Source organism: Rosa rugosa, chromosome 3, assembly GCF_958449725.1.
Source record: "Rosa rugosa chromosome 3, drRosRugo1.1, whole genome shotgun sequence".
NCBI lineage: Eukaryota > Viridiplantae > Streptophyta > Magnoliopsida > Rosales > Rosaceae > Rosa > Rosa rugosa.
The window spans coordinates 49,880,087-49,895,798 of NC_084822.1; the positions used below are offsets into that span (position 1 = coordinate 49,880,087).

The 15,712-nt window shown below is 38.4% G+C and overlaps 3 protein-coding genes across 3 annotated transcripts; 1 reads left to right on the top strand and 2 right to left on the bottom strand.

Annotated features, from left to right (window-relative positions):
• Nucleotides 1-492: 492 nt before the first annotated feature.
• LOC133741142 (phospholipase D alpha 1-like) lies at nt 493-5,136 on the bottom strand. The gene is made up of 5 exons (XM_062169090.1): nt 4,891-5,136; nt 4,220-4,319; nt 3,307-3,360; nt 1,319-3,188; nt 493-1,120 (listed from the first exon to the last, which is right to left on the bottom strand). Exons 2-5 carry the CDS (start codon nt 4,307-4,309, stop codon nt 684-686), a joined length of 2,451 nt encoding a protein of 816 aa, XP_062025074.1. The 5' UTR covers nt 4,310-4,319; nt 4,891-5,136; the 3' UTR covers nt 493-683.
• Nucleotides 5,137-5,811: 675 nt separating this feature from the next.
• LOC133738773 (ethylene-responsive transcription factor SHINE 2-like) lies at nt 5,812-7,492 on the top strand. Its single transcript, XM_062166386.1, has 2 exons — nt 5,812-6,347; nt 6,694-7,492. Exons 1-2 carry the CDS (start codon nt 6,268-6,270, stop codon nt 7,304-7,306), a joined length of 693 nt encoding a protein of 230 aa, XP_062022370.1. The 5' UTR covers nt 5,812-6,267; the 3' UTR covers nt 7,307-7,492.
• A 2,909-nt stretch (nt 7,493-10,401) lies between these two features.
• On the bottom strand, nt 10,402-14,011 carry LOC133737888 (RNA-dependent RNA polymerase 6-like). The gene has a single exon (XM_062165362.1). The coding sequence runs from the start codon at nt 14,009-14,011 to the stop codon at nt 10,802-10,804; it is 3,210 nt and encodes a 1,069-aa protein (XP_062021346.1). The 3' UTR covers nt 10,402-10,801.
• Nucleotides 14,012-15,712: the final 1,701 nt, after the last annotated feature.

Consider the following 15,712-nt stretch of genomic DNA (forward strand, 5'->3'; position numbering starts at 1 on the left):
GTACCTAAAGCAACATGTATGAACAGTGTCTCAATTGATTTGGCTGGACCAGAATATTGACTTTGTGGATAAGGGAAAAAAGTATCAACCAATCTGTAAAGGACGTGAAGCACATCCTACTGTCTCAGACTCAGATGCATCATATTCAAACTGGTGGATGGAGATTAATTATTATAGGTTGAAATTTTGAAACCCAAGAGGAAAATGAGTGACAAAAGTATAAGAAAATGGTTGATTTGTGCTTCACCCAAGTTTTATTTTTGGTACTGAGAAATTGATTTGTCTCTTCCTACTTGAAAATCACGTACAAGGTATTGAGGGGCTGCGGATCTAAAACAATAATGAGACAGGAGTGTACGTTTACGATTAGATAATAAGCTTTGCTTGGCTTTTTTTGGACTCGTTGATAGAGATGATGATACTGGAGGCATGACTAAGCCTATACACTTTTTAGAGATGGAAAGGCATTTTGGACTCTATAGTAGACAGGAATAATCAATTGGATTAGAGTTCATGAACACTACATGTTATTACTTAACAATTGGCATAGTTTTGTACACATTGGATTGACTATCATTATTGATGACTAGCAGGAATGTTAAATCAAATAATAAGTAATAGTAAGATTACAGTTACTCCAGGCATTACCAGTAATAATGCATGTTTTTGAGTATTCCCAGCTGCTAGGTGGTAAGGAGTGGAAGAAGGTACTCAGACTTGGTGCCAAAGACTCGAGCCTTGGTGTCGGGGAAATGTTCGAACCCCGGCAGTGTTGTTAGAGCTCCAGTCTTGCTTACCTCAACAGGATATCGAAGAAGGTGACCGGGAAGGTCACCAGGAAAAGTGTCACTTGAGAAAAGATCCCAGTTTGTTTCCGCAAGGTGATTCACCGTCCGGATGCATTCCATTGATTCTGGATTCAAGAAAGAGCTGTCAAGCACTTTAAGGTGCTCATACCATAGTGTCACCCTGAAAGCATATATCTCTCCCCTAGCTGGGTCAGTGGAATTAGCCAAATAATTAGTCTGAAATGCTCCCATAGCAATTTCGGAGTCCCTCGCCCCATCCATTGACCTTTGGTTTATGTTGGCAGATCCAATGATAATGTATTCATCATCAACTGTAGAAAAAACACATGTTAGAATGCTTTGATCTAGTAATCTGAACTCAAAACGAGTAATCAATTCATCGTTTGTCAGACAGTAATTAGAACAGCACATTCTAACATGCTTGCACATACCAAATAGTTGGTTATCTAGCATTTCCTGTTATGCTTTAACTTTTAATGGGATGTTTGCAGTTAGTAATAATCACATACCTATCATCATTTTTGAGTGCACATAAATCATGAAGCGCCGGGCCTTCTGAGCTCTGATGTAATCAGTGTCTGGCTCTGGAGTCTCTGGAGGTACATATTCTCCATCCTTCACGGTCTCCCGGTTCCCAAGGCAGAAGAATGTAAGATAGTCTCTAGGGTTTGCATTCAAACCCTTTCTCTGAAGGGCCTCAGAGATATCAGTGTACATCATCTCCAATGTCCTTTTTTGCCAATCTAATATAGCCTGAACAGAACCACTCTCGGGTATACCTTCTGGCCACATTGGGAGAACAATGTAGACAGCAAACCTCTCCCCTGCTTCAATTTTACTAACAATCTTCAGTGACAGCTCCTTTGGGATAAGATGCAGAGCATTAATATCCTCATCCTTGATATCTTTTGATCTCCACCCAAATGAGCTTCCAAGGAAGTACTGATTCTCTATGTAAATGAAATTCTTTGCTCGGCGAATGGCATGGACATATGCATCCTGGATGCTTCTGTCTATGATGTTGTTCTTCCCACTCACAAGTCCCCTTTGTGTTGCTTCAAGTGGATTCTCAGGAAATCCCAAAGCAGCTCCATTGTCGATGGAACGAAACAGCTGAACATTCCATGCTTCACTGTCATTTGATAACTTGTTCTGTAAAGGGTGAACTGTGATTTCCTCAAGCTTGCTTAGTGAAAATAAGAACTTGTCACCAACTTGCTTTTTCCACCTCTGCTCAAAGTTGTACAAGACATCCCAAGCAACAGGCCCTTCAAGTTTGCAATGGATATCATGCCATGGCTCTCTTGGACCGCCTTTTCTAATCGAAGAGCCTGGAAAGTTTGGCTGATGGAAGTCCTTATGGTGAGTTGTGCCTAGAGTTGAAAATAGGGGGTGTTTCTGAGTGTCATATCTTCCATCACAAAGATCAATGCCTCCAACAAAGCTCAGAATCCTCCTTTTTTGCGAGGGATCTCCACTGACTATCTCACTGTCAACTACAACTGTTTTTTGATGGTGAGTGAACATTGTAGAAGTCTCAAAACCTTGAATAATGCTTCTACCAAGATCAGGGTTCCTCGGGCAAAGGAAGCAATGAACTTTTGTGTTTCGAAAGTACTCCTCAGTTTCTTGATCATGTGTTGTCATCAGACCATCCTTTTTAAATTGAGGAATAGAAGTTCTGTCATCCCAAACAAGCAAGAGAACTAGAACACCCTCATCAGCCTTTTTCTTGAGAAGCTGTCCTAATGTGAGCTCATCTCCTGCTTTTCGCCTTTGTGGATCCCTCAGCAAGTTTATTTCAGTGGAGACAGACCAGCCAGTTATGTAGATCAAGTGTTTTGCATTAGTGATTGCATCAAATATGTCCTCCCAACATCCTCGTGGCTCGTAGAATCCCCCATTGGCCATAGGAATCCCAGGATTAAAATCATCCGCGACATGCGAATCTTGGTAGAGGGTAACCCTGCAACCCTGTCTTTGATTGAAAAAGGTCCAAGGAACACCCTCATAGTCAGGACTTCTGAGTCCCTGAGACCAATGGCAATGAGCATCTTCTGCAACACTTGAGAATTGCAACTGGACATGAATTCTAGAGTTTCCATGGATGGGATTGTGTTCTTCATCTAGTATCTCAACCCATCTGTCCACCACATAGCCCTTTATGATATCTTCAACTGGTATATAAGCTCTTCCTATGAGTGTGGCACCAATAGGATCATTAGCTTTGACAGTGAAGATAATGTGTGAGATGAAATGAGCACTGTAGATGTGGAAATCTTCCTTCCATATGGGGTTGTGGGGATTGTTTATCATTCGGGTTCGTGCCACCCGAGCCTTGTCTAGATCAACTGTTGCATAGATTTTGGAACCAGAGATCTACAAAAAAAAGTTCATGGTCTGCCAGTAAGTAAATTATGCACATAAATTTTAACTGATTGAGTAGTCTAGGAGGAAAATGAGATTGATATTTTTTGGCGAAGGAAAATTAATGTACCTGAGGTCCGCACAGTACCAGCCTCTTGATTTGATCTACACATTTTTTAGGCGACTGTTGTGCATCCAGAATGTGAAAGTAATTAAGAAATAAAAAGCAAGTTACTATGGCAAGAACACTTTGGCAGAACAGAATTATTAGTTCTTGTACAGATTAAGCATTTAAAGATAATATAGAGAAAACAGTTTGAAACTTTGAATTAGACACTATGCAAGCATGGTATGCGAGTTTTCATCACAATTTTCAATTTTGTCAGAATTAATTTGAATAGTAGCACTATTTTCAGCATTCTGGAAATATTTAGCTATATACTAGAATGGTTGGTGATGATGACAACATTGTGAAAATGATATAAGACAAATTTGTCTAGCAGATAAGCTTCTTTAATAGATATTCTCTATATATATATATATATATATATATATATATATATTTTTTTTTTTTTTTTTGCATCAATTCACTCCCAAAAGAAAAGAGAAAGTACTAAATCATTAGCAGCCAACACAGAAAAAACTTTTTCTATTGCAAGATTGAATCACATAGAAACCTCAAACTGCTAGTAACTTAAATAACAAGGCAAGGTGATTCAAATGGATTTAGGATGTCTGATTGTGTTATTAGGTCTGGCTAAACTCCAGATATTAGGGGTAATTAAGTACTTTTTTGAGTTCCTATGAGATTGTCAAAGACTATGCCGATTTAGATATAAGCACAACATTATCTTCAAATAGACTTTGCATATTATTTCGGCTTTTGGTCCAAACGTTTACTCTAAAACTTTACAACCAATGTGTCCTCGATCACTTACTATTGGAATTATAAGTTCAATTCCCCTTTTAATGGGTGCACCCTCGATCAGTTCTTTAAAAAAATAAAAAATAAAGAATAAATAAAAAAGGAAAAATACTCGTACCTTCCACAATAAGCCGAGTCCACATCCACTGTGTAGCTTATCAATCCCATAAATTGTTGCATAAAGTGTCCCATGAAGCAGACGTGGCATTGTTTTTTATCTGTAAAAACAAACCAAAACCCAGAAACATACCCATATATTAGCAACCATATATATATATATATATATATATATATATATATATATATATATATAAAGATCATATCCAGAGCGGAGCTCCGCTTTGAAATTAACGTGTGAAGTTTGAGTTTTGGGTCACTTTTCGGTCGCATATCCTCATCTCGATCGTTCAGTTTTTAGGTACTAGTGTATAGATCATCTCTGCAAATTTTCAGCCAAAATGATGATCGTTAAGGCATTGATAACTGTCTTAAAGCTAGTACGGTTCAGGTTGACAGATTTAGTCTGTCAATTGGTTTAAGCGAGTTAGATACTTTAACGATCATCAATTTGGCTGAAAATTTGCAGAGATGATCTATACACTAGTACCTAAAAACTGAAAGGTCGAGATGTGGGTATGCGACCGAAAAGTGACCAAAAACTCGAACTTCACACGTTAATTTCAAAGCGGAGCTCCGCTCTAGATAGGATATATATATATATGTAATGTACAAGAAAAAGAATTGAAACGACATAAAATGAAACAAACTTTTCTAAGAATTAGTACTTACGTGGGAGTATGCACAAATGGTATCTCAACAAAGTAGCTTTGTTGGAGAAAAAAATTGTGGGTAGAGGATGTGGAATGAACCAAATACATATAAAAGGGAGGGGAAGAGAATATCTGTGATTGAATTTTGTACATGAAGGAAGGGATAAAATGTGAAGAGAATTCAAGCTAGAATTGGTTCCTTCTTTGCTTCCAAGGAGCTCATTGTGTAAACTTCCAAGCCATTCATTTCATCATAAAATAATTAGCTAGCTTTTGCAACAGAACACTTCTATTCTGATCCTTTCTTCCATTTAATTTGCTTATCACATAATTCATAGACTTGCAATTTACAACATAGCCACAAGAGGTCTGAATGTTTGAGTGGTAAAGACAACAATAGAAAAGGTCAAATAATTCAAGCAATGATTTGAAAGATAGTGAAAATTCGGAGCTAACAATAAATTTAGTCTCCAAAAGGTCAATAATTTAGACATCTGGACTTCTGGCCCCAGAAAGAGTAAATGACCAAACCACAAAATGTTCTATGAGTCAACTCCTAACCAACATATATGACTTTAAGACTTTTGCTTCCACAAGAAAAGAAAACACAAAATTCAGGATGTACATGCATGAACCAAAAATTTTCATCTCACAACTCCACCGTAAAATCCTGCATTAGTTGTATCAATGCATGCAAGAATTTCTTTATACATGGTCGTCGTTTACTCCATAAAAACAATCGTTTGCCCCAATTTTTTACTTTTTAATTATTTTAAAGAGTATAAGTCAAAATGTTTGTTACAATAATGTCCTAAAGAAAGAAGTAGAAAATATAAATGATTAGGCAAACGCGAGTTAAAAGAAACACATGCGATGGTAACATTAGGGTTCTAGAGCGGAAAAAGAGAAAGAAACACAAAATGTAGAGTGGAAATATACGAGAAGAAAACAATGTTCAATGTAGTAAGAAAAATGGAGTTGGAAATCATAAATGCTCTTCTTTTTGGTGGGCAGAAGGCTAGATCATAGTAACATGATGCACATTTGCTTTCACTTGCTTTGTGTCGACGATCCAGTTGTCAAGAAACCGACTGTGTGTGTGTGGGGGTGTTCATATGTTATAATGGCTTTTGGGTTTTGCAGGTGAAATCTTTATTGCAACCCCAACCCTTACCCTTTGATTGTACTACTCGGAAGGACTTTCCGACCAAGCGGCTTTACTAAGCCCACCGACAGTTCTTATAAATGTCCTCCCACTCTCTTATCTCTCTTCTCACTGCCTCTCACTTACTCAAACCTCAGTTACTCTCCTCTCTAATATCTCTCCTACACTACTTAGAATGCAGATTATTTCTCTGCAACTGTATTTCTGAAACTATAATTAGCGCAACCAAACATGGTACAGTCAAGGAAGTTCAGAGGAGTCAGGCAGCGCCAGTGGGGCTCTTGGGTGTCAGAGATTCGCCACCCATTACTGTAAGTCGTCTTTCCCCCCACATTATTACGTCTATATGTACAAGCTCTCTAGCTTCTTCTCCCATATACATCTCATTCCCCTTCAACACTACAAACCCAATAGCCTCTCATACAATGCATAGAGATCACAATACCTCCTCTTACACTAGTCTAATGATCCCTTGCCGTATAGTTCTACATGTTATTTTGTTAAGACTGTGAATCGATCAGGATCATGCAACGATCTGATAATATAACATGTCCAGAAATATAACACCCTTTACGCTATTGTTCTGCACTAAAGTGTGTAATGTGACCATTGATTTATGTCTCATATATTCTTCTTGTTTTATTGTGATGGATTTAGTAAGAGGAGGGTGTGGCTAGGCACATTTGAGACAGCTGAGGCAGCAGCAAGGGCATATGACCAAGCATCCATATTGATGAACGGTCAGAATGCCAAGACCAATTTTCCCAATAACAACCCACCATCTGATGATCAAGAAACTAAACCTACTGATCATCTTCCTCATGGTCATCAGCTTCCATGGGATCCCAAAGAACTTGCAGAGCTGCTCAGCTCCAAGCTCAAGAAGTGTTGCAAAGACCCATCTCCTTCCCTCACTTGTCTGAGACTCGACAACGACAATTCTCACATTGGAGTGTGGCAGAAGCGCCCCGCTGGATCACGCGCAAGCTCTAATTGGGTCATGAGAATTGAGCTGGGGAAGAAGGAGAAGCAATATAACACTACAGTTATTGAAAATGAAGGATCAACATCAACATCATCATCATCATATTTAATAAGTCAATCATCATCAGCTGGATCAATTACTAACGAGGCTGGAATTGCAATTGAAGAAGCTGATGAGGATCATGGTGAAGAGGATAAGCTTGCAATGCAAATGATAGAGGAATTACTCAACTGGAATAGTTATCCAATTCCTTCACCTACAAGTAATGTTCAAGAAGGGAATTAAGTATAGTGACTAGTTGCTCTCTAGCTAGTACTTAATTTGCAAACTCTTGATTATAATTTCAGTTACGTATAGTAGTAATTAATCATAAAATGTCACCGCACTAACAATGTTTGTGATTGGTGATCAACGTGAAAATTATAGAAAATTAAAGCACAGCTTCTATATATTCAGGTAATTGCTTCTTGATGGTGATCGATTAATGTGGGTACTTAGATACTGGTGCGACAAAAGTAGTACGTGTAGGTAAACCAACCACTTTTTGCAGATTGGTTGATTCCAGTATAGTTATAACTGAAGGTATGCATATATGGCATTGACACCTAATGGTGTAGATCATCTCAAAGAGGATTTCTGTTCCTGGTAAAAAAGTTTGGCATCTTTGTTTTTGGTCAATTCAGTTGGTTATTAGATTGAGTAGAAGATTAATTAAACCATTCCAATATTGGTTTGAGACAAGCAAGAGAGGTTTTGTGTACTTTTGAAAAGAATAACCACAATTTAGATGAAAAAATTACATGTTAGGCTTCAGCAAGTAGCACTAGTTGGAAAGATGAATATGTACAGCTCAAAAGGATGTTTTATGGACCTATATTGTAAGTGATGAATCGCATTGAAGCTCACATTGTATGGAATCCAAGCAAACCTGAAACCGGTCAGGTTAGTTTATCAAACCGTGACGACTTGTAAGTCTAGAGGTTACTGATCATATTTATCTGCACATCCTGAAGTCCTCAATATAAATCTCCTATTCTAAAACCGATTGATGAGAAACTAAATGAACTTGCCATGCAATTATTTGGAAAAAAACCCCCAAAATGCAAAGAAACATTTGGAGAAATAAACAAAACCAAAGGCAGATTATCTATGATAATTTCTAAATTTCTATAAATAGGAATTTTTGTTCCTATAATTGACTATATGTAATCTATCTTGCATAGGATATATTCTATATTTGGGATTTTTCTGTGTAGGAATACTGTTCCAAAAGGCCAAACTCAAGCAAAATGTTGAGCTTATTGCCAACATATTTCAAACAGTTGCATTTCATTAAACACAACAAGAAAAGTATCTGTTATTTTAAATTGTCTTGTTCATCAATGATAATCCAAGGAAAAGAAGCAAGACTCGACAATAGGATAGATGAGTCCCCATCTTACTAAGTCCCCATCTTCTGATTAATTTTTTTTTTCCACAGAAAATTCTGTAGTTTATAATTATTGTTCTAGTTTCTTCTTCTTCTTCTATTTTATTGGAATTTTTTGTTACATCAGAAGCGATCACAGTTTTGACTTATCATCACCCCAGCTCTCTGTCATTGATTAAACCCAGTAATTACATAAGGACGATCACAAAAAATCTGAATCAACTGATAAAGTTCACTATATTAACTTAGAAATATCTAAGATGTACACATCTAAGTAGTTGGTGGCAGCTGGAAGACATAACTTTAGCATATATACCTGTTATGAGGTATGGTTACATACAATAATATCTCATAAGACATACGTATATGATGATACCATGATTTTCATAAAAGTGGCAACAATCTTATATACCTAGGAAATGAAAATAAATGAAATTTGGGAATGAAAATGAGACACAGGTACTAGAGTCCTGTGAAAAGAACACATGTTCAAGCAATCTGGAGTAAAATAGGAAAACAAAAAGGTTATCATATCTGGGTTTACTGCTGAAATGTTCTCCAAATTAATTTGACTCTTTACTAGGAAAAGGGTTGAATATATATATATATACAGATCCTATCCAGAGCGGAGCTCCGCTTTGAAATTAACGGTGTGAAGTTCGAGTTTTGAGTCACTTTTCGATCGCACATCCACATCTCGATCGTTCAGTTTTTAGGTACTAGTGTATAGATCATCTCTGCAAATTTTCAGCCAAAATGATGATCGTTAAGGCATTGATAACTTTCTTAAAGCTAGTACGGTTCATGTTGACAGATTCAGTCCATCCATTGGTTTAAGTGAGTTAGATACCTTAACGATAATCAATTTGATTGAAAATTTGCAGTGATGATCTACACAGTAGTACCTAAAAACTGAACGGTCGAGATGTGGATATGCGATCGAAAAGTGACCCAAAACTCCGCTCCGCTCTGGATAAGATCTGTATATATATATATATATATATATCGACCTAAAGAAGAGGAATGACAAGAATCGAACTTTCAACCCAAATGTAGGGATGTAATTTACTGCACTCGCCAATCATCAAAGAGGTTAGACTGAAGATTAAGGCAGAAAACTGAACAAGTTAACTTGTTGAGATAATGAATTCAGACCACATGATTGTTCTTTGATGTCCATATGATGACGAAGCACGGATTATGAAATTGACTGAATCATGAAGAGGCTGCCCCTCTCAGTAGTTGAGTGATGAATGCTCCATACATCAAGGGAGACTAAGACTAAGACATTTTTGCCACCAAACTTATATCACATGAGAGTCTTTATAACTGGACTGATTTCAGTGCATGTGACATATCCGATGGCAGTTGATGGAGATGGGACAGTGATTTATAGTCCTAATTAATAAAAGGATAGTTCATTGTTGTCGTGGATCTCTCTCCATCCTCAACAAAGAATCCAATACATAGATCGTAGATCACGTATAGGTCAGCTTGAAAAAAGTGATGGATTAAGCACCATTAATAAACTCGATAATTACATGAAAGATTACAACACATTTTTGAGCTTTTGATATGAAAGGAACTATAGGCTTCTAGCAGGAGACTAGAACAAGAAACCTATTTTAGGCTCCCGAAAACAAGACATTATTAACATAATACCTAAATTACCCAGACCTTTAATACATACTAAGACTTTAGGTTCTACATCAGTTTGTTGTTAACTTGTCATACAAGGAAGTTGTTTGGGGACCATATCTTCAATTATCGATAGATGTTCTGTTCTATCTTTACAAAAGTATTGAATTTGTATTAGAAGAATAAGAAAGAGTAATGTGCTGGCATGGCAGACGTGTGAAGATATCTGAATTTCAGATATCTTGTATCATATCATGTTTAGATTATTGCATTGGCGGCAGCACATGTAATTTAGTCTGCAATGAAAGTCATAAGGAGGTCTATTCATGAAAGTGTTACACAGCTCTGTCAGCTCATATAAAATCCGAGCCCCTACTATGAATTAACATAAATATCAGAACAGGCACAAAAAGCACCTTCCTTCCCTTCCAACCTGTCTATCTACAACTGTAGCCCAAGGATTATCTCAACTTGTAATAGTAGGGAATTTGGAGTTTTAGAAGCATTAATCTAGTGGCTTTCGCAATTTTCTAATTCTCGGAACAGTTTACATCCCAAGCAAGCAATAAAAGTTTAGCTACGTACAATTGGTCACATTTCAGTAGGAAATCTAAGCAGAAAATTAAAGATAAAAGCTGACCTGCTAATTAAATGGCAGAATGGCTCTGCAGCCGTGAAGTTTGACTAGTCACAGGGAACAACTCTCATGCACTTCAAATGGCGGTCCGTATCCTATCCGCAAGGTACCTTCTCAAAGAGTTGATTGGCTTTCTAGAGTCGATCATTCCCACTCCACAACGTTTGATCTTGATCCGAGCAAGGTAGTCAGTTGCAATCCAGGCAAAGCTCAACATCGGCACATCTCCAGGACCATCTGGCCCTTGCAAATAGAGTGATTCTTTCACCAACTTAGGATGATAAGTTACCATGTACCAAGCTGATGCCTTCTGCTCATACAAAAAATTCTTCTGATCATTACTCAGCGACTTGAAATCTCCATCAATTCTCTCAAAACATTGCCTGAACTCTTTCTTCAGAGCACTGTAAGACTGTTTCAGCTGCTCCTGGAGCTCCCCTCGCTTCCTGCTCTTCGGCATTGACCAAACATACCCAGTGACAATCTCTTCTTCCCTCACAACATTATATTGTCCCATTAGACCCTTCAGCTGAAAATCATAAGAGCGCTTTCTCTCCAATGCTTCTACTATGATATTGTGCGCTCCTGGAACCTCCAAATCAATATCATATGGGATGTCAGTTGGACCATAACCTAGGTTAAAAGAGGTTGCCAGATCTTCATCATAGGCATCTGTGATCTGGCGATAGAGTACCCCCAAGATTTTACTTGACATGTAAGACTTGAAGCCCTCTTTCCCCATGAAATCTGGGTACAACTCTGGTTTTAGGTACGATGGCATTGGAACAATCTTCCCAGTTTTTGGTAGATCAACTGCTATTGCTGCTAGCTTCGCTAGTTTGATGCAGTTGTCATCCGAAGCCCCATGTTCACTGATGTCAGCATGAACTACATGTGCATTGCATATCGCCCCCAGGTTCTCATTCGCCATGTTTCTCACAAAAAACTCTATAATATCCTGGTTAGTGACAGGACGGTCCAAAGTTTTGGCTTCTGCAGCATCATACTCCATAGGTTTCTCGCTCTTCTTACTAGGGGGAATAAGATTTTCATCCCATGTGACAAAGTACAGGTCCCCATCCAGGTCACTTCCAGAAGCTTCGTTCGAGTGTGGCCTATAACCCTTCTGAGGGAAAACAAGGCAATCATGTAAGTGGTGTAAACCTGGGGCATCAACTGCTTCAAGAATCCTTATATCACCTGGATGAAGACATGGATTCTTTGCTACCACAACTAATCCTTTTATTACTTGTAGGTTTTTCTCTATCGGACAAAACCTAGAGCCATGCTTTGCAAAACAGTTTTCAAGTGATGGGTTAGACACTTGGATAAAGCACTGACCTTGCTCAAGTACCCCTAGCTCATCTAGACATCCCATAAGCCATCTTCCCGAGGGAACAAAAATCCTAGACTTTTCTCGGAGGCCCCAAAGCTGCGCGGCTTGTATACATGTTAACATGCCGCGCAAATGAGGTTCAGTCTGTGGATTAAAACCTGCACTCAGCATTATAGCTGCCGCATTTCCTTGTTCACCGCATGAGGCAGTGACAACATCAAATGCGGCATCCATGTCTGTGAGCATCAGTTTTAAGTTGGAAACCATTTGCTGCTGCATTCTCCAGAATACCATATCTGGAACATGCAGTGTTGAAAGCAATGTTATAATCTGCCTGTTTAAAAACCCCGGCTGCAGCCTAGTCCAAGAACAAATTTCCAATGTAGTATGGTGCGACTCGAACTTGTTCATGCTAGGCCTTAAAGAGAGCTGGAATCTATCCCCTTCGCTTGGCCAACAAGCAATAACCCCTTTAAAGCCAGCATATCTAATTTGGTATGCACAAGGAGGATCACTGCAGTCCAATTTCAGTTTCTTTGCAACTTCCATCACAAGAGCAGGGGAAATCTTACCAATCCCATCTGAAAAATTGTATCCATTCCTCTCAATATCGCGAAGCTTAGGATTAACCTTGCTTGATGGAACTTCTACCGTTGCATATGTAGACGAAAAGCATTGACCCATTCTAGCAGAATATTTTGCAACATTTCTGTTGGTGAACTTCCCCATCCAAGTTTGGATATCGTGGATCGTAATGCTCTTGCATTCAGCAAAAAACCAGGCCGAGCGCTCCCTCAATTGATTGGATGAGAAGGCCAGGAAAGAGTACTTTCGGCCGCATAAGTCAAATCCATTTTTCAGAATGGCCTCAACCCTTCCAAATACTTTTGTTCTCTGAGGGCAGGATTTTTCCCCATAAGAATTCATAGCATTGGAATAAATAGTCTGCATTCCTTCATCCATAAAAGTAACCCTTAGAAACCGATCACCTATTTGTTTGTATTTTCTAAGAACCCTATTTGACAGTTGAGCCTCTGGTGGAATACAATAGGCTTTAGTTGGGGTAATGACCAACCTCCTGACATGAGCAATATCATCCAACCTTTTAGGACTCTCGAAAAGCTCGGGATTTGCCACAAACCAGTCTTGCACAGCTCTCAGCCTCTGACAGGCATCTAACACCGGGCGCCGGCTGCACGAATATAAGTAGTTCAATGCAGCCACATTGACATCCTTTGATTGGCTTCTCATTAAATTGAAGAAGCTGTCTGACAACTGATGCTGATTGAGAATTCCCTTGTGCATTACCGCATTAACCAAGAAGATAATCTCGAAGCAAATTGCATGTTTGTGACCAATAGAGTAGAAAGGATCGGAACTAGGCATCCCGAAAAAGGGCTCCTTCTGAATCCCAAGTGGCCATTTTATATCTAACTCCAGCACCCTCAGCTGTCTAAGATAATCAATGGCCTTGTTCCACTCGGCCCCATAGTACCGAGGGACCGAAAACTTGTAGAAATTACTCCTTCCAATGGCGCCATTTGCAGTGAAATCAGTAGTCCTGATCCAACTCTCATCATGAGGAGACCTGCACGAAACACATGGCGACCAAGCCAGCCTCAACAGAATCACAAAATCCATCTCCAAGGTTTCGTAATGCTTGAACTCACTGATGTCCCTAACCAAAAACTCCACTTTATAATCACAGTACGTCCTCACACGCTTGTTTCTCCTACCACCATACGAAAAGGCAGTGTTTTGTGTCAAGCAAAACCTGCAAGTCCTAGTAGAAGGGTCCACAGTAAAGGAAACTCCTTTAGGGGGTCCTTCCCAAGCAACCAAGAACTCATCTTGGTCTTGGCGAACTAGGGTTCCGATCTCGACACGCACATCGTAAAGCCTGAATAGGGTTTCAGTTTCACAACGCCCTAGAGAATAAGAATCCTCCATAGCACAACTCGTGTTGTTTAGGTATGTGTAGTGTGGATTGATCGACTCCATTGAACACGACCCTAGTATTGGTGGAGAGCCATGGTTCAAGAATCGATGTGATTCCATTGAAGAGATAAGCCTTCGTTCGAATTCTGTCAATCCCTATTATCAAGGGTCAACTCTCTATGATGACGCTCTCTAATTTATTTCTGCTCTGTAACTTACCTCGGATTTGTTTAACCGATTGTTGTGTATATATCTAAAACACTGAAACGTGATATACCCAAAGACAAAACCTAGCTTTCCTGCCTTGTCACGGTTTACACTTCCTAAACGGTTAAGGATTCCTTTTCCTATAGAGTTTAGGAGACTCTAAACTGCAGCATATACATGGCACTGCTAACACATGCAATTATTGTTGAAGTTTGAAATAATTAAGTTCATTTGTTGTTAAAAGCGGGATTCTATGTATTCAAGCATTGGGATTACATAGATGCAGATTCAAGCATTTAGGCCTCGTTTGGTTGTTGGAAAGGAAATTGGTTCCTTGGTCTTTCCCATGAGTATAATAAAGTAAATTTCCCACTAGTTTCCCTACCAATGTTTGGAAATACCGAGAAAGTAATCGCAAAATGTATTTTACTTTCTTTCTGATGTTTGGTTTGTGCATGAATAGGAAAGTAGGTAACATCAATTTTTCAATAATATCCTTATTATCAAAACATAAACAATTCAAGATTCAAAAGTTTCTTGGATAATTTGGTAATAACAATCATTAAAATAATTTTTAAAGTAGGTAATTAATGTGCAATTAATGTAGGGAAAGTATGAGGGAAAATGAATCCCATGGGGTGTGAGGATCCATTTTCTCCCCTATTTTCCCTTCATGCAGGAAAGTTGTTCATTTCCTTGGGTGTGCCAAATACAGGAAAGTATAAACTTTTCTTTCCCAATCTTTCTATTCCGCGAACCAAACGAGTCTTTAACATCTTTATTAGGTTCACTGAAAATGCAGATAAAAGATTAATGTTGTGAATAGACACAATGATCAGGGCCATTCAAACATCATCCAATTAACCCTAATCCAACCATCAAAACCACATAAACTGTAATTAACAAACTATGAGCCCACAAGTGATCATAATCAACAAGCTTCAATTTGCACATAATCAAGAATCGTACTCGTAAAACTAAACTCAATTCCCAATATCTCCAAAATTGATCGTTTGAACCCAATTGAAAACAAAAAAAACATAAAAAGATTGATTTTTAATTTTAAGTTCATACCATCAAAATAAAGAGCAAAACATCGGATCAATATAAACCAAAAAATTAACTTCCACAGTTTCTCAACCAACAATCACATAATTTCTCCAAAAAAAAACCAACAATCACATAATATGATAATATACCCAGAATTGGGGGAAGAGGAAAGGGAGAAAGGAACCGACCTAAATTAGTAGAGTGAGAGTGTGTGACTATTAGAGACTTGTGGGAGTCTGGGAATGAAAGAAGCGTGTTGTGGAGGAAGTGAATTGAGAGAGCAAGGGGAAGAACCAAACGGTCCAAACCCTTTGTTTTTTGGCTATATAAAAGTATAAAACTGCTTTATTTCCTGCTTTGTCAATTATGACTAGACGGAAAGTCTGTCCGTATAAGATGTAAAGAGTGTGACTGATATTTCCTATCTGGTCTACTTTTTTTTTTTTTCCTTTCTTT